General features: G+C 39.5%; 1 protein-coding gene across 2 annotated transcripts; it reads left to right on the top strand.

Annotated features, from left to right (window-relative positions):
• The first annotated feature begins 429 nt into the window (after nucleotides 1-429).
• Nucleotides 430-18,748, top strand: GHITM (growth hormone inducible transmembrane protein). 2 transcript variants are annotated; one of them, XM_073878726.1, is made up of 9 exons: nucleotides 430-526; nucleotides 2,012-2,176; nucleotides 3,202-3,301; nucleotides 4,553-4,664; nucleotides 5,070-5,211; nucleotides 9,034-9,142; nucleotides 15,256-15,444; nucleotides 15,881-16,052; nucleotides 17,337-18,748. In XM_073878726.1, exons 2-9 carry the CDS (start codon nucleotides 2,048-2,050, stop codon nucleotides 17,419-17,421), a joined length of 1,038 nt encoding a protein of 345 aa, XP_073734827.1. In that variant the 5' UTR covers nucleotides 430-526; nucleotides 2,012-2,047; the 3' UTR covers nucleotides 17,422-18,748. The 2 variants fall into 2 exon arrangements, with proteins under 2 accessions (XP_073734827.1, XP_025736444.1); XM_025880659.2 differs by having other exon boundaries at nucleotides 494-619.

The raw sequence follows: 18,748 nt of genomic DNA, 5'->3' as shown, positions 1-18,748 counted from the left end.
ACCTGCTAAAATCTAGCGAGTGACCTTGTGTGATTTAGACCCTTTCCTAGATTTCATGAGCCAACCTTAGGCGTCAGAACTGATTGACTCCACTCTGAAACTACCACGTTTGGCACACTATTCATCTCGCAAAACATTCTTGAGAAGGAAAAAAAAAGCAACATGAGGAAAAGAAAGGGACGACGGAATAATTTTTAGCTCTCACACATTAAATATTCTTTTTCAATTTTTACGTGATTTTTGTAACGGCCGCTAGTGAAATTGTTGAAACAAAAACAAAAACTAGCTCCGCTACCCATAGCTAACACGGCTGAAGTGCCTTCGCTGCCCATACTCAAAATGGACGCTGACTACGACGCTTCCGGCAGTTCACTACTGGCCCCGCCCCTCCAGCCCGGAACCCCTCCTCCCTACCGCGCCAGCCCTTCCGTCAGAGATCTGCTCACGATTGGATGACCCTAGTGTTTGGCGATTCTCCGGATGTTGCGTCACTCAATGGGTAAGGGAAACTGCGCGCGCAGAGGCAGTAAGGCGCGGGCAGAGGTCTAGGGAGGTGTACGCGTTTGCGTTTCGCCGGCCCGGAAGGGTAACTGTGTGGTTGAGGTGACCAGGGACTGAGGTATGGCTACTCCGGGCCTGCTGGCGCCGGAGATCCACTGTCCTGACGGCCGGCTTCGCGGGGCCGCTGGGTGCATCCGAGGAGGGCTGAAGGCCGGGCGCAGCTTGCTGCGTCACAGGCTGGCGGTGCCACAGCTTGGCGGCGCGTTAGGGTCATCGTCCTACGGTGACCGGGTGAAAGGGGGCGGCGGCGGCGGGGCCTGGGGCAGGCGGGCGGGGGCTTGCCCCCGCTGTCCGCTTCTCCTTCGGGCAGAGGTGCTGAATCACCCAGCGGCTGGGCCGCACAGCCGCCACCCTCTCAGATAAGGGGGTGCTGGAGCGGGGAGGTGGTAGGGTTATGCCTTGACTTTGGGAGACTGGAGTCTTCCTGCCGAGTTCTCAACCGAGTCTGGAGAGCTGGGTCAACTTTCTCGGGGGACCAGGCGCTTGAGCGCATCAATGCTTGCGGAAGCGTACGGGCTCGTCATACTTTATCCATTTTATAGCTAACACATCTGAGTCTCAGAGGGCCGACACTCACGAGGCCACTTCTGGCATGTGGCAGAAACAAGATTTCCACTTTGTTCTATTGCGTGACATGGAGGCCGTTCAGCGGGGCCTCGTTCCCAGTCGATGTGTTAAATAGCCGGGGACATAAACCGCAACAGGCTGAGATGATGTAATGGCTGAGATGAAGGTCTCGGTATTTTCTCAGCGTTGTACAACGATTACAGATTCAGTGGGAGAGCTGGAAGTACACTTTGATAGGTATTTCTTAGCAAGAATTCTTAGCTTTGGGAGTGTTAGGTAAAACATTCCTGGGTCCCGTTCCTAGAGGTTAAATCATAAGGACCAGAGATGCATCCCAGGTGGTTTCAGTACCTTGAGTATTTTTATCACATTTTGAAGCGAATATTTGGCATGTTTAGCAGAAATTTAAGTATTTGATTACTGTTGATGTCGTGAAACCTTACAGTGCAGCATGACCTTGAAGAGTACTCATCTCTTCCTTGGATGACATTTTTCTTCTGCTCAAAAGTTATACAGAGTCTTGTTTTAAATTGTCCCATTGAATGCTTAAAACCACATTTATAAAAGTCATCACACACACTGCAATTGTCTTAAGATATTAACATCTACTTTGTATTAGACGCGTAACTTATAGGGAGTCATACACCATATTGTTCAAACTGGTATTCAGTTCTGTTTTGGTGATCATCCCATATTGGATTCTGTGGGTTGGATTTCTTGGACTAACAAGGAATAAGCCGACAATTCATCATTAACATTTAAAAAGGTCCCCACTCCATTTTTCTACTAAAATATGATTGACGGGCCCTTCTGTGTCTCTGGATCTTTTCTGTGTTATTCCCTCAGTTGGTTAATGGGTTATTTTTTGTGTGTCTCGAACTAGCATTTCAGATCTGCTTGGTAAACCTGGTGCACCACCATGCTGGCCGCAAGATTTATGTGTCTCCGGACACTCCCTTCCAGGGTTTTCCAACCAGCTTTCACCAAGGCCTCCCCAATTGTGAAGAATTCCATCACGAAGAATCAATGGCTCTTAACACCCAGCCGGGTAAAGATAATCTGATAATCTTATATTGTGTCCCTCTTTTTGTGCACTGGAACCTTTTATTTATTTATTTTTTTTTGACTGTATGAAGCTCCCTGTTCTACCATTAGTGATTTACTGAAACATTTATCCCTGATAATGTCCCAAATCAGCTCTTTCTCCCCGTTAGTTTTGTGTCATTCTGTTCCTCATTATCACATATGAAAGACAGAGCTCCTATAACTTTCTCTTTACTTACAGCTTTTGAAGTTTCATTTAGAGATCTTAGAGTGATTTGTGTGAGATTGAGAATTATATGGTACAACAAAGAGATTGTGGAGCCTGTAGTCAAAAGCTTAAGAACCCAGAAATATTAACATTTGGTCAGTAGCTTATTAATAAGTTACTAAAAATGTCATTTCAGCTCTTGATTAAAGAGTAAAGAGTGGCAAAAGCCATCAGGTTAGAGAGACACCCATTATTTTTTATAATAGATTTCTCCAGCATTCAAATCAGAAGTATAAATTTTGAAATGTGAGGTAGGTAAGGAAATATATATAAGCTAAAAGAGACAGCTGTTTTCCTCATGAATTAACTGTTCTGCTTTTGAAAAAGAGCTAAAAAAAAGAGGTAGTAATCATCCTTCCCTTTAACTTTATGTTAAGGAAAGGTAACTTTCTTGAGCCCATTTCCCAGATAGAAAAGAAAATGTAGCTAATACTTACTGAATGCATTTTTTTTTAAAGTTAGTGTTTAAAGTATGATTCTAGAGATACAAATCTGTAGTTTATGAAATAATTATTCTGAAACTTTTAAGAAGTTAAGTTGTAAACTAAGAATTTAAGTGAATCACTTCAAAGATAGACCACAGATGGTAGGGTTTACATTTAATTTTTTAGATTGGCTAACAGACTTTTATAGTGAAACTATATACATAGAAAGTACCAAGTTATATACAGTTTTCTAGTGTAATGGGATTTAATTGTATTTTATTAATAACATTCTGTTTTGCTGTATGTATCGTGTGTCTTTGTTTTTGTGTATATCAGCAATATGCCACCAAGACAAGAGTTGGGATCCGGCGTGGGAAAACTGGCCAAGAACTTAAGGAGGCAGCAATGGAACCATCAATGGAAAAAATATTTAAAAGTAGGCAGCAGTCTTTAGTTTTTGAACTGGAGTATGTGAATATGTTTTAAGAAGTCCATGAACAGCCTTCTAAAATATGTGCAAACTTATATATGTGAGCATTTTCTGGGAAGAAAGGCAATCATTCTTCAGGATCTCATGACCCAGAAAAGATTGATACTTCACACTGGGTTCATTGGTTCCCAATCATACTTCTTCCAGAGAAAATTTTACTTTTACCATTTTTTTAAAGAAAGGATTAGTAGTTGATATGCCATGGTATTAAAGATATAATCTGTTAAGGAAGCTCACTTGAAGTTGCAAGAATCTTCATTCAAGCATAAAATGTTTATGTATGTTTTAGGTCAAGAGAAAAATCACTAAAACAGATATTAATGAAAGCCTTGCTGTTCAAGAAGAGTCCTCTTAATTGGTTGTTCATATATGGGCTCCCTGGAAACAGTACCTTAATGAAGTTCATTTGGATTTCAGCTTTGCAAGTTTAACAAGATTGTTAATCTACCCAGATCTATTCATAGAACACTGTTGCTGGTTAATGACCTTACAAAGGTCAATATATTATAATGGGAAAGAGCTGTATTCCGTATCCCTCCGGGCATTTCTTTCTGATTAGTAATTTTGCCCTAAAAAAATAAGTTACATGAAACAGCTATAGCATAGTAATAGTCTTAGTGACAAATTCATACTAAAAGGAGTAAGATGCATCCAATTAAGAGTTGGTAAGTTGTTTCTTTCTTTTGCTCTTAGTTTAGGGCACCCTCCCCCTTGATTCTGCTGCACTGATTACATTTTTGGTTCCTTTTTTTCTTTGTCTACATCAAGCATCATCTTTGTTTAATGGCATTTTATACACTGTGGTATAAATATTAACATCTTTTTCATCTTTTTCTTTCTAAGAGCATCATGAGAACATTACCCAGATTCTTACGAATAAAATAATATGTATTACAGAGGTATCCCCACATCTACAGATACATTGCCTCCTTAAATTTCTTTGGAGTGAAATTAGAGGCTAATCAAATCTGATCCTTTTTGTATTATTACACCTATGTTTTAGCAGTGTCGTTTTTTACTGGTCCCCTAATGTTGAAGCCGCTTATATCCCCATATGTTCTAATTATGGTTGTTACAAAGGACTATGGTATATAGTTTGATTTTCCTCATACAAATATTAGAAAGGGCTTACCGTCAGCATTTTAATTGAGTCAAGACATGACCATATTAATGTGCATTTCCTCCTGTGTTCTCCAGTTGATCAGATGGGAAGATGGTTTATTGCTGGAGGGGCTGCTGTTGGCCTTGGAGCATTGTGCTACTATGGCTTGGGAATGTCTAATGAGATTGGAGCTATTGAAAAGGCTGTGTAAGTAAATCATTCCCAAACATTTCCCAGTCTTCAAGGTTCCAATTTTGTTTTCATCCTTCTCTTTTGCCACTTTTGGAATGTTTTATATCTAATCTTCTAACTGTAGACATACACTTGAATAAAAATAAAATCTCTTGGCATCTATTCAAACAAAAATCTTTTACTAAGGTTATATGTGTTTAAGCAAGGAGAAAATGTGTTGCTTTGTATATGTGCCAAGTGCTTATGTTTTATATCATTTAATTTTTATGGTAACTCCAATGTATGCATCATTATTTCCATAATAAATGAGATAAGATTAGAGCAATAAATTGTTATTTCCCAAAGTTTCCCAGCTATGAATGATTTAACCAAAATTTATATCCATATTTCCATAAATTAACCATGTTATGTTTCTTACAGAATTTGGCCTCAGTATGTGAAGGATAGAATTCATTCTACCTATATGTACTTAGCAGGGAGTATTGGCTTAACAGCACTGTCAGCCCTGGCAGTGAGCAGAACTCCTGTTCTCATGAACTTCATGATGAGAGGCTCTTGGGTGGTAAGTCAGCTTGTTTTTGTTTTCCTTTTTCACTAAATATCAAAAGATTAGACAAAAAATATTGGGAGACGGGTATTAAATGGAATGAATCCCTTACTATATTGAACAAGTTGTTCAAATCTGTGAAGTAATAGTGCAACTGAGACAAAAGTAGGAATTACATTCTGAGGTAGATCAGGAATTATTCCTTGTTGAGTATGTATTTAAATAGTGGCAAAGGGGTTGAAAACCAAACTTACAGGAATATCCTACTTACCTAACAGCAGAGATCCAACAGCCTGTGTTTTATAGCAATTTAGTTAATAAAGGGGGGGAGGTGGCAAATGCAAAACCATCTTAGAAGTCAGTGGAAAATATTTGTTGCCAACACTTTGAACTTTCTTAACCCTGTGCAAGGTTTTATATTCTGTGTTTCTTGAGCATTTGTTATTTTGCTAGATACAAAAAAAAAAAATGATTTTAAAAGTAGTAGCTATTTTCTGCTGTCTGGTTGAAGAAATGAGCTTGAGTAAGTGGTAAAGGATGCGTACAATAAGAAGTAGAAAGTGTAAAATCAGTTGAAAGACTGTTTTTGTCTTGAACTAGCAGTGAAGGTCCATGCAAGAGACACTTATTTCATCAGAAATGTTGGAGGCTAGCATTTTTTTATTGTAGGAGAGGAATAAGGTAGTCTAGGTTTGCCGAACAGCTTGAGCAAAGGAGAAGAGGTAGTCATTAAAACTGGCTTCACCTATGATCCCAGGGTCCTGGGATTGAGCCCGGCCTTGGGCTCCCTGCTCAGTGGGGAGTTTGCCTCTTGCGCTCCCTCTGCTCATGATGTCTTTCTTTCACTTGCTCATGCTCAAATAAATAAAATCTTTAAAAAAAAAAAAAGGACTTTGAGATAAAGCTGGCTTTGCAACAGTGTCGAGAGTGGAGATCGAGGGGCGCCTGGGTGGCTCAGTGGTTAAATGTCTGCGTTCGGCTCAGGTCATTATCCCGGGGTCCTGGGATCGAGTCCCACATCAGGCTCCCCTGCTCAGTGGGGAGCCTGCTTCTCCCTTTCCTCCCTGCTCGTACTCTCTCGCTGTTTCTGTCGCTATTTCTCTCTCAAATAAATAAAAATCTTTAAAAAAAGAAAAAAAGAGTGGAGTTCGAGGATTTGAGGTCTAAAGTGTGAAGAAGACACAATTAGAAAAAGAATGTTTTGATGGCCACACTGAGGAGAGTGCCTAAGTAGGCAGAGGCCATTGCAGATACTGAAACAGCAAAAATATTTTTTGTATTTGAGTTCTAAGAGCTGCTCAGTGGGGAGTCTGCCTCTCGCTCTCCCCCTCTCGTGCCGTCTTTCTCTCACTTGCTCACTCTCAAATAAATAAAATCTTTAAAAAAAAAAAAAAAGACTTTGAGATAAAACTGGCTTTGCAATAGTGTCAAGAGTGGAGATTGAGGGGCGCCTGGGTGGCTCAGTGGTTAAGCGTCTGCCTTTGGCTCAGGTCATGATCCCAGGGTCATGGGATCGAGTCCCACATCGGGCTCCCTGCTCAGTTCTAAGAACTCAGGTGGAAGAGAAAAGATGCAAGTATACCAGCCATGGCTTTGCAAAATCTGAAACGAAGGATTGTAAGAACATGAACTATGAGTTTGAGACTGGAAGGGAAGGGGTATGAGAGAGATTTCTACAGATTTCCTACAGATTTCCCATCTGTAACCAGATCTAACCAACTTCCATCCAACTTCCAAAACCATATTTCCACTGTACTTTGCAAAGGAGAACCATTTAGAATAGCATGGCCATTTGGACACTTCAGTATACTTCAGATGTGTGTTACAAATCTCCTAACCTAAAAGTCCATGAGGGCACAGAATAAGCATGGTGCATTCTCACCAAGAATGTAAGTTTTTATCAGGTAGAGAATATAAAACAAGGCCTTTTAACAAAACACCATGGCTACAAGAGGAAAAATAATACAAAAGAGTTTAGCCCCTAAAATAAGACGCCAAAGAAGTTTTGTGCTTGGGCCATATTCTCAACTTCCTGTGGGCATAAGATCACTCTCACCTGCTGTTAGGACTACTGAAATAGTTTGGAAAGCCAGGCAAGTGCTACAGAGATGAAGATGAAGTTTTTTGGGGGTGACAGACGTACAAATAATGTCAAAGTTGGTACTAAGTGATTTTGGAACAGAGAAGAGGCTTCTGACACTGCTCGTGGCAGTCAGTGTCCTTCCCAGAAAAACTTCCCGGGTGAGGAGGTAATCCTTGAATAAGTCAACCAGATAGAAAAGAGGTATTCTTAGGCAAAATGAACCAGAAGTAAAGGGGCATGAGATGGGGATGTGTTTGCATCCCCACCATTTCAGTGTAGCTGGAGTGTGTAGAGTATGGAAAGGTAAAAGGCAAAAAATACAGCTGGGTCATGAACATGAAGGACCTTAAAAGAAAAAGACACAATTGTGATAAATATCCTGAAAATGCCTTGCATTTGTATGAAGTATGAAGGAATGTATGAAGTGGTTTTTAGTAACTATTTCTCCATTAGAAAATGATAGAGTAGAACTCAGTGTGCTTATTTATCTTAATAGGAGCAAAGGCTTTCCCATTCTCAGCTGTTCTGTCTCTGTCTGTGCTTTACGTCAGAGATTGAACATTCACATATCATGGGTCAGACAGATAATGCAGAGGAGTTAGGCAGGCCTGGTATGTCACACACACACACACATCAGTGACTAAGCAAAAGCGTTAAAAAAGCATTGACATTCAGTTGATCTTTGAGTAGTTGGGCAACAAAATATCTGCTGTTTTGTACAAGAGCTGCAACTTTGCACTTTCTACTTCAAGTTTCCTAAAGATTCATTATCTTTTTCTATTCTGTGCATTTCTTTCTTATACACACAAGGAATATTTAAGTGTTAAAACTAATGTGGCAATCTAAGGCAAAAAAAAAGGGATGGAGGACCAAGTCAGCCAGAAAACTAAGAGGATAGAGAAGTAGAATCGTACTCTCTTTTCCATGTGCTTCTGTTTTTTAGGTTTTTAGCAAATGATGGAGTTCAAGGCAATGTAATACATATATATTCTAATCAGTATATCATGATTAATTTTTTAAAATGCTGTCTGTGCTATACAAAATAAATTAAAAATTATTTTGGAATTCTTATTTCTTTAAGATTTATTTAAAGATTTTATTTATTTGAGGGAGAGAGAACGAGTTGGGGGGCGGACGCAGAGGGACAAGCAGACTCGCTACTGAGCAGGGAGCCAGAGGTGGGACTCAATCCCAGGACCTGAAATCATGACCTGATGCTTAACCAACTGAGCCATACAGGCACCTCAAGATTGATAGATTTATTTGAGAGAGAGAGCGTGAGAGTGATGGAGCATGTGTGCATGAGCTGGGGGCGGGGGGTGCCGGGGCGGGGCGGGCAGAGTGGGAGAGAGAATCCCAAGCAGACACCATGCTGAGCTCAGAGCCGGATGTGGGGCTCAGTCTCATGAACCTGAGATCATGAACTTAGTCGAAACTAAGAGTCAGACGCTTAACCAACTGAGCCACCCAGGCGTCCCTATTTTGGGATTCTTAATGAGGTTTATTCTCTGTCTAGCAAGAATAAACTTTAAAAAGATGGTGGTATCAGTCAAAGCTCAACTTAACTCACTTGAAGATGTCTGCAAAACTTTGTGTGACAGTAGGGGGCACTCTTGCCCCCTATAGGATCAGTTCATTTTCCTTAATCTTTTTAAATAAGGTTTTTTGGAGGGACTAGCTGAACTTGGAACTGGTGGGCTTCTACTTTGTTGTTGCATAAGGATTGATTTTTCTCAGTAATATGTGTCTTTCAGACAATTGGTGCAACCTTTGCAGCCATGATTGGAGCTGGAATGATGGTACAATCAATACCATATGACCAGAGCCCAGTCCCAAAGCATCTTGCTTGGTTACTACATTCTGGTATGTTCTAATTTAAAATTTTTATTTAACAACCTTCATTACTATTTTTTTTTTTGGTGGCTCTTCACAATTGTAAATGACTTGTGCATAATTTTAATAAAACCTTGTGTTTAGAAAACACTTAGAGTTTTTCATACTCATTGGTGGTTGTTTATTGCCAGACCTCTACTCTGAAAAATGATTCTGATACTAAGACGATGGACATCCCCAATATTACATTTGGCCTCCTATGACAGTCTAGTTTGTGCAGAGATTTCCTTTATGTATTTTGTCTACTCCTGGGAGGGTTTCAAACCTGATACACATTACTTAAGAATTGTTTTTGTTGTGTATTTTTAGAAAAATTTAAAAATGAGGGTGGAGAAGAAAAGGATGCAGTAAGAAAAGAATAGGAGCAGAGGATTTTGCAGTAGAGCGTTGGAAGAAAGAACACAGTAGAAAAGATCTTTGGAAATGCACATTTGTGTCTGATACAGTTAGCTCGGTCATTATTTAGGTTTAGCACAAAGTACAGTGGTCAGGGCAGAGGCTGTCCACCTGTGGTATTGTAGGACAGTTTTAATACCTTTTATAGGTATATGTTGTGATACCACCCCTTAACTGTGGAGACACAAATACTTTAGATTAAGTGTTTTCCATCTCCGGTATCTCGGGATAGTCTCTGTGGGTTGAACAAAGAGCCAGCTAGACCCAGAAACAAAAGTACTTAGATACATGTTCTCTACCACAAAACAAGACATATTTTATTTTTTCTAATTTGTTTTTTGAGTATAGTTGACACAATGTTATAGTAGTTGCCGGTATACAACATAGTGGCTATACTCCCCACGAGTGTAGCTACCATCTGTCACCATACAGCACTATTATAGTATCACTGACTGTGTGCCCCGTGCTGTGCCTTTTACTCCCGTGACTTCATTCCATAACTGGAAGCCTGTATCTCCCACTCCCCTTCACCCATTTTGCACACCCTGCCACCTCCCCTCTGGCAACCATCAGTTTGTTCTCTGTCTTTACGTGTCTGTTTCTGCTTTTTATTCGTTTATTCACTTAAATAAAACAAGACAAATTTTGTAAGCATTTCCCTGAAACTTCTAGGGAAACAGACTGTGAAGTGTTTCTAACATAGGTTAGTAAATGGAAATTAGGTATTTGGCATCCAGTATGACAAATTTCTGGTATGAACTATGTCATTTACATTCTTTATGTGCTATCTTTGTTTTGGTAAATGTGAAACAGCATGACTTGACAACCGCGGTTTTCAAGTCTCTTCTGTTAGGTGTGAGGTTATTCAACCATAGATATTCTCCATGGGGCTTTACAGGATAAAATCCTTGTGATTGAGGGAGGTGGTCCATTATCTTCAGCACCAATAACCTGCTTTTAAGAAAAAAATTATTCAAGATACAACATGTACTTCTATAAAATGTAACATCTCTGAGTGCCATCTATTTAAGAATTATTCTGCTTTAGAACAAGTACATAACCATAGTAGTGTACAGAACTTTTTTTTTCTCTTGAGGATGTACCCTTGCACTAAAACACCAAAAACCTCACCATCTGAGTTTAGCATTAGCATCTTACCCAGAGAATGGAGTTGTGCACCTCTTTCCCATTTTAGACACTCAGTTCCTTGAGAAAACAGGTTCAGTGTTTTTATCTCTGATAAATATTAGATACTTAGTGACTTAACTGAATTAAATTAAAATAGCTATGTAGTTTGAGTTTAGAATAAGGGCTATCTGGGTTGCTTAGACAACTCCTTTTAATCTGCTATTATTTCAGTATATAAATTACTTGGGTCAAAGTATTTTTGTGTTGGAGGGGGTCCCCAAGACCAACCATTCATTCATTTAATGTTTTTTTAGAAGGAGTCCCAGGACTCAGCATATAGTTGTACTCAGCGCTAAGGTTTATTACAATAAAAGGACACGTGATAGCATCTGCAAGGGGAAAAAATATAGACAAAGTCTGGAGAAATTCATCCACAGGCTTTCAGTGCTCCCTCCTTTCCTTGAGGGGACTTATCAAGGAAGTGAAAAGAGCAGTGAGATAGAAGCCCATTAGAGACTTGGTGCCTGAGGGTTTTTAATAAGGGCTGATCATGTAAGCACCTTCATAGCAACTACCAAAATACGGATTTTCAGAAGGAAAGCAGGCTTTCAGCATAACTCAGATTTTCACAAGCAGTTTAACCCTCCAGTTACAGAATGCTTCATCTGCCAAGTTCTTAAGTAGCCAAGGACCAGCCCTGCAAACAAGTCTTTTTAAAGATGACCTTAGGCCTGCTCTGGTAACCCTTTCTTGTACAGCATGAATGCCAGTTTTTGCTTTACATTTCATCCATATCTTGAGAAGCTGTGCAGGCAGACATTAGCATTTTCATTTCATGGATGAGGGAAGTGGAGGCGGTGTGAGGTCACACTGGCAGGTGCCACAATCAAAACTGAACACCCTTATTTCTTCAAGTCCAGCCCTCTGTCCACTCTTTCTTTCACTGGTATGATTGAGATGAGACCTGAAGGGGGTTTGGATGACCCAAGGGCAATCCCTTACAGTTTTAAAGGGACATCAGAGTTAGCTTTTGACCAGTATTAACATCCCAGTGCATTCCATTTCATTTTTCATCCAAATGTTTAGCACTGGGTCGACACAGCTGTGGTCTTAATCAGGACTAAGTGTGCAGGAATTACTGAAATGATTGTTGGAAAACTGTTCTAATTGTGTTTTCCGCCCAGCTTTATTAGGATATAATTGACACATAACATCATATAAGTTTTAACATACATAACTGGTTGATTTGATACATTTATATATTGCAAAATGATTACCACCATAGCATTAGGTAACACTTGCATATTTACCATTTTTTTTGTGGTGAGAACATTTAAAATCTATTCTGTTAGCAACATTCAAGTATATGATGCAGGATTAGCTGTAATCACCATGCTGTACATTAGGTCTTTAAATTTATTCATCTTATAACTGGAAATTTGTGCACTTTGACCAATATCTCCTCATTTCCCCCACACCTCTACCCCTGGTAACCACCACTCTACTGTTTCTCTGAGTTTGACTTTTTTAGATTCCTAATATAATTGAGATCATATGATACTTGTCTTTCTCATATTTCACTTCATATAATGCCCTCAGGGTCCATTCATGTTGTCAAAAATGGCAAGATTTCATTCTTTTTTATAGCTGAGTATTACTCCATTTTGTTTATACACCACATCATCTTTATCCATTCATCCATTGAAGGACAATTTGGTTTTTGTATCTTGGAGATTGTGAGCAATGCTGCTGGCAGCACAGTCATCTCTCTGAGATCCTGATTTCAATTCTTTTGGTTATAAACTCAGAAGTGGGATTGTTGAATCATATGGTAGTTATAGTTTTAATTTTTTGAGGAACCCCCATACTTTTCCATAGTGGCTGTACCAGTTGGATGAATGCCAGTTTGATTCACAATATAATGTTCAGCTACCCTTGTTAGTTTTGTAATTGGTATGTCTTCTTAAGCAGCAAACATCTATTACCATTTAAGATTTTTATGAGAAAATATCATTGAAAGATCTCTGACGATTGCCTTAAAAGTTTTGCTAAAGCTACAAGAAGACTGGACTACAGCTTCCCCCACCATCAGAAAACCAGGCCTTAGAGAACAAACAGGCTCACGAAAGAGCCAGATGTTGGAGAACAGACCTTTGGAGGGATCTGCCCGCAGCTGATGAGAAAGTCCTGGAGGACCAGACCCCCACCCCTGCCAGAGGCTTCAAACTTAGGGGCTACTGTTGTGAAGAGGCCAGGACTCAGGTGCCCACATTCTGTGAGGACAAGTCTCAGGGCCGGAACACACAGAGCCTGATTGCCAAAGAGCTAGTTCACGAGTGTTGGACCTCTCAGAGGACTGTGGTATCTGGGATGAGACCTTGGCAGAGCATGGTAGCCAGGATCTTTGGAAGACTTAAGCCACCCAAGGGCCAGACCCCCAGTGATAAAAGCTCCAGAGATAGAATCTCCAATAAACCTAGCCATGAAGAATGGGAAAACCAGAAGATTGTACCATGACTGTCAAGGCCACCTGGGAAACTGTCTTTGACAGGGTCAGCCTACATAGGAGAGGACCACTGGAGGGACAGGTCATGGAAAACAGGACCACCAGGCCAGACCCTGGAGAGCCACGGGAGGACCAGGTGCCACGGGGTAGGGGTGGCGGAGATGCTATGAAAAGGCCTTGAGGGAGGCAAGGCCTCGCTCATCCTTCCTCCCTGGTACCAGCTCTACGTCCTGTCCCTGGCCGTTGGTGGCTAACGGGGTCAGAACCTGGAGCAATGGGCTGGCACATCAGTATAGGGAAGGAAGGAAGAAGGACATTCTTTCATCCTCTGCCTGTGGCTTAATCCAAATTTCAGGACAAGGAGTTACCTAGGGTGAGTAAAGTTCTCCTGCTGGAGAATAAAGGTTTTTTTTGGCTTTTGAAAAAAAAAAAAAAAAAAAAAAAAATAGATTTTTTTTTTTTTTTTGCTAAAAATTTTGCTGTCAGTTGTAAAACTGATGGGAATCCTAATAGAAATGTAAAGATTCCTAGAGGAATTTTTATCCAGTGTCTTTCTTAACAGCAAAAGATATTTTTAATTGTTCATTATCATGAGATATATCTTCCTACTTGATCTACAAATGTTACTCTCACGAAAGAGACACTGGTGTTGGAATTATAGTATGGGCATAGCTGTGCCTATTCCATGAATTAAACTATGGACATTTAATGTTTTAATAAGAGGATAACTTACTCTACTCACTACTGAAATAATGCCTTACCTAAGATTTATTTTTTGAATTAAGGAGTTCTGTTGGCTAATTAAATTATTGATACCTTTCACTGTAATTTTTCTGAACTTGTTTATGAATATTTGACAACTAAAATTACGGTTAACAAGCTGAGATGACATTCCCTATCCACAAGGAAACAGTAGTGCCTGTCCTTGAAGTTCCTTAGGATTAACATCCTACAGCATTCTCTCGTTTTACCTTGTTTCCTCTTGGCAGCAACAGGTTTGACCTTGAGTTACTCATTTCAAGCCTTTTAATCTCAATTCTTATATAGGATTGTTGTTGCAAAGAATATACCAGTAGGCTCACATCCAGATAATGAAGTACATAAAATTTGATAAAGTTACTCAAACATCTAGATTAGTGTTTGTACTCTGAGTTGAGACAGTTTAAGAATAGTGTTATTGTTCTGTGGAAAGAGCCAAGATGTCCATCGACCATCGACAGATGAATGGATAAAGAAGATGTGGTATATATACACAATGGAATATTAGGCAGCCATCAAAAGGAATAAGATCTTGCCATTTGCAACGACGTGGATGGAGCTGGAGGGTATTATGCTGAGCGAAATAAGTCAATCAGAGAAAGACATGTATCATGTGACCTCACTGATATGAGGAATTCTTAATCTCAGGAAACAAACTGAGGGTTGCTGGAGTGGTGGGGGGGTGGGAGGGATGGGGTGGCTGGGTGATAGACATTGGGGAGGGTATGTGCTATGGTGAGCGCTGTGAATTGTACAAGACTGTTGAATCACGGATCTTTACTTCTGAAATAATGCAATATATGTTAAAAAAAAAAAAGAAGATAGCAGGAGGGGAAGAATGAAGGGGAGTAAGTCGGAGGGGGAGACGAACCATGAGAGACGATGGACTCTGAAAAACAAACTGAGGGTTCTAGAGGGGAGGGGGGTGGGGGGATGGGTTAGCCTGGTGGTGGGTATTAAAGAGGGCACATTCTGCGTGGAGTACTGGGTGTTATGCACAAACAATGAATCATGGAACACTACATCAAAAACTAATGATGTGATGTATGGTGATTAACATAACAATAAAAAAATTATTAAAAAAATAATAGTGTTATTGTTGTGATTTCGAGTTTGGCTAGCTGCAAGTTTGGGTTGTGGAATTCAGGGGTAGTATTACCTACATACAGGAGAGACTTGGTAGTCCTGTTTTTGAACAGTCAGGTATACGATGTTCAGGTGGCCTGTTACTAGAAGTGGCATTTTCTTCTTGGTTGTCATTTAGTAACTACTTCCCTGCTTGCTCTTTCTCCAGGTGTGCTGGGCGCAGTGGTGGCTCCACTGACGGTACTAGGGGGCCCTCTTCTCATCAGAGCCGCGTGGTACACAGCGGGCATCGTGGGGGGCCTCTCCGCCGTGGCCGTGTGCGCACCCAGTGAGAAGTTCCTGAACATGGGGGCACCCCTGGGAGTGGGCCTGGGTCTCGTCTTTGTATCCTCACTGGGTAAGCAGCTGGGTGTTGATACTTGCTTCTTGGTATCCTAAAATCATTGATGTGCTCAGTTATCCTAATGGAGGGAACTTATTAAGAGTCACTTTTGAAAGTCTAAAAGGGAAACCCTGATTAGAGTGTATTTTCTTATTTGGCATCATGGTAAACTATGATTTTTGGTTTTACCAAATACATCTAAAATGGAAAAGTTGGTCTGGAGAACATGAAAATTGCTCTTGGTGCAAGAGCCTTTCTGTAATGTGAGCAAGTGGCCCATCGCAGGAATGGGTATAATGGGTTTGCAACTGAACGTGCATAAAATTACACAATGCACATAGTCCCTTTCTGACCTGTGCAGTACACCAAAAGAAGGGTTGTTTTGTTTTGTTTTTTAAGTAATGTTAATCATAAATCCAATTATAGAGGAGTCCGTCTTTTTTCCTTCCAGGATCTATGTTTCTTCCACCTACCACTGTGGCTGGTGCCACTTTGTACTCAGTGGCAATTTATGGTGGATTAGTTCTTTTCAGCATGTTTCTTCTGCATGATACACAGAAAGTAATCAAGCGTGCAGAAATAATACCAGCGTATGGAGTTCAAAAATATGATCCCATCAATTCGTAAGTAGTCTTTAATGTCTTTCCTTTGTTACATAGGACATTTGTGTTATTATGGTCTATTTTATTTTACGGCTGTATTAGTTTCCTAGGGCTACTGTAACAGACTACAAACTGAATGGTTAAAACAATGGAAATTTATACTCTCGAAGTTCTGGAGTCCAGAAGTCTGAAATCAAGGTGTCATCAGGGTTGATAACCTTCCGAGGGCTCTAAGAGAATCTGCTCCATGCTTCTCTTCTAGCTGCTTGTTTTGGCCCACAATCCTTGGCATTCCTTGGCTTGTAGACACATTACCCCAATCTCTACCTCTGTCTTCACAGCATTCGTTCTGTGTGTCTGTCTCTGTCTCCGGTCATTTTGGATTGAGGCCCACGCTACTCCAGTATTAATCTCATCTTAACTCACATCTTGATTACATTTGCAGAGACCCTGTTTCGAAATAAGGTCACATTTACAGGTACAGGGATTAGGATGTCACCATACCACATAACCACAATGGGTTTGTCGAATTGTACTGTTTTATTTCTGTTGCTGTTTGATCTGTTCTATCTCTTTAGTAAGCTATGTATCCACAGAACATTTGATTAGATCGTAACTAAGTGTAGTATTTAGGTATTCAGTTAAATCAGTATTTGCCTGTTTTTGTTGATTAGCTTTATGGTGCAACTGTTATATAATAATGCTTTTCCCTTTTCTTGGACTCTCCACCAAAGTAGATTGTTTTATTTAAACAACTTTCTTGAGTTTCATGTTGTCTCTCACCTTTTTTAAAGTAATCTTTTTTTTCCTTGAAACTGAAATTCAGTGTAATGGTTTTTTTAAAATGCTGCCGTAACACAGATTTGTGACAGTTTTCTTTGGTTGGTAGTGGAGGGGGGGTTGCCTTGAGGAGATGTTAATTATATTTAAAAATGCCAGACTTGTGTCTAACACATTTTTGTGAAGGTGTTTCTTTGGTTTTTTTTCTGATTATTTCATTGTCTATCACCCAGGGTTTTTTTTTTTTTTTTTTTTTTTGCAAGATACTACGCTCATAGAGCGTATCAGAGGATAGAATAATGATTTTTTAAATTGCCCTTTAACATTTCGAAGATGAATCTGCCAGAAGAAAATCTTGACTGTTGTCTAGGGCTTCCTTAGTTGGCATCTTTTCTTTTCTTAATTTCCATTTCATGTACCTATGACAAATAAGTATTGCTTTCTCTTTTCTAGATTAAGAAATAGTTTTTAATCATTGTTAATAGAATTATATCATCTGTAACAGGCCATAATTTTCTTTTCCAGGATGCTGGGAATCTACATGGATACCTTAAATATATTTATGCGAGTTGCCAGTATTCTAGCAACTGGAGGCAACAGAAAGAAATGAAGAGCCTCAGCTTCTGACTTCTTTAATACATCAGATATCTTGCTTGTTTAATAGGGACAGGTATTCATTAAATAGATTGTACAAGCAGCTTTCATTGAAGTTTAGAAGATAAGACTTGTCAACATGTTTCAGTTGTTCCGGTGATGTGGTGCTTCAGGTCTCCTTTATCTTCTGCAGAATAAATTCAGTTGTTCTCTTCCAAGTAACCACACACATTTCCAGTTCTCATGTTTGAGTAATTCTTAAATGTTGCAATGAATGTGAAAACTAAAGTTTGTGTTGTGAGAATTTATTCTATTTTAAAATTTATTTGATTGAGTGAAAATTAGCAAACTCTGTTTTGCTGTATATCATATCAACAAGTAATGTCATAAGTGATGTAGAGGTTTGGTAAAGGGACCAGAGAGAAGCAAAGGGTTACCTGCAATCTTTCTTTGACTACTTAGCACTTGCGTAATTGGTGAGCTGGTGAGAGGGGTCTGGCTATTTGGAAACAAATAAATAATTGCTGTTCTTACATCCGTCTGTTGAACTTAGAAGCACTGAGCATGAAACAAAGATATAGGTGATTCATTCTCCTGATGTTCCTTTCTTTCTCATTGCTGTTTTTACAACATACGTGTTATTTTGTTAGGCTTCTCATTATTTGACATTGCTAGGATGGTCCAGAATGTTAATCGTATGGAGAATTCCTGATATGTGTTATATATGTTTAAGTTTTATTTTTGAACCTTATAGAACAAAATATCCTTAAAACTCTTCTCAGGATAAAACATTCAAAGCATGAAAACTCTTGCATTTTCATATATACAAACACTGTGTTTCTAATTGCAGAATTTTTGTGCATATTTATTGAAATGTTTAATAGAATACATGTTTGCTTTTCCCATCACTTCAGGCTTTGAAGCTTTTATCAGAAAAGCCTGTTTGTGGCTCACACTTAAGATTATGAAAGCAGTTTTTTTCCCAAGACTTGGTTTCTTGTGTTCCTCTCAGGCTAAGCACTAAACAAAAAGGGAGGACATAGCTAGTCTTTCTTCATGAACTATGTCAGTCAGAACTGTAATAGGCAAAATGCTTCATTAGAGTTTCCCCCAGCAGACTTTTCCTTCTCTCCTGCATAGACTGTTACTTGACTCTCTTGTGACATTTGTGTTTTGATACAGAAGAGTTATTTTTGGAAGATCTTAATGAATGAAGTATGTATGATTATTGAAATGATTGGTATTTTTGACAAATATTTATTACAGTCTCCAGAAGTAGTTATTCTAACCACCTCAAATTACATGGGATGCTTATTTCTGAAATAATAAAGGTTCCAGCCAGA

Source organism: Callorhinus ursinus, unplaced genomic scaffold, assembly GCF_003265705.2.
Source record: "Callorhinus ursinus isolate GAN/ISIS: 27379988/994484 unplaced genomic scaffold, GSC_fseal_2.0 scaffold31, whole genome shotgun sequence".
Lineage (NCBI taxonomy): Eukaryota > Metazoa > Chordata > Mammalia > Carnivora > Otariidae > Callorhinus > Callorhinus ursinus.
This window is presented reverse-complemented; position numbering and strand designations above follow the sequence as displayed.

What these genes read in the sequence shown, in the direction of transcription:
- GHITM (XM_073878726.1), top strand. Translation starts at nt 2,048, where the DNA reads ATGCTGGCCGCAAGATTTATGTGTCTCCGGACACTCCCTTCCAGGGTT. An exon ending in AATGGAAAAAATATTTAAAA is followed by an intron (nt 3,302 to 4,552) that starts GTAGGCAGCAGT and finishes TGTGTTCTCCAG; the next exon opens with TTGATCAGATGGGAAGATGG. An exon ending in TGATGAGAGGCTCTTGGGTG is followed by an intron (nt 5,212 to 9,033) that starts GTAAGTCAGCTT and finishes TGTGTCTTTCAG; the next exon opens with ACAATTGGTGCAACCTTTGC.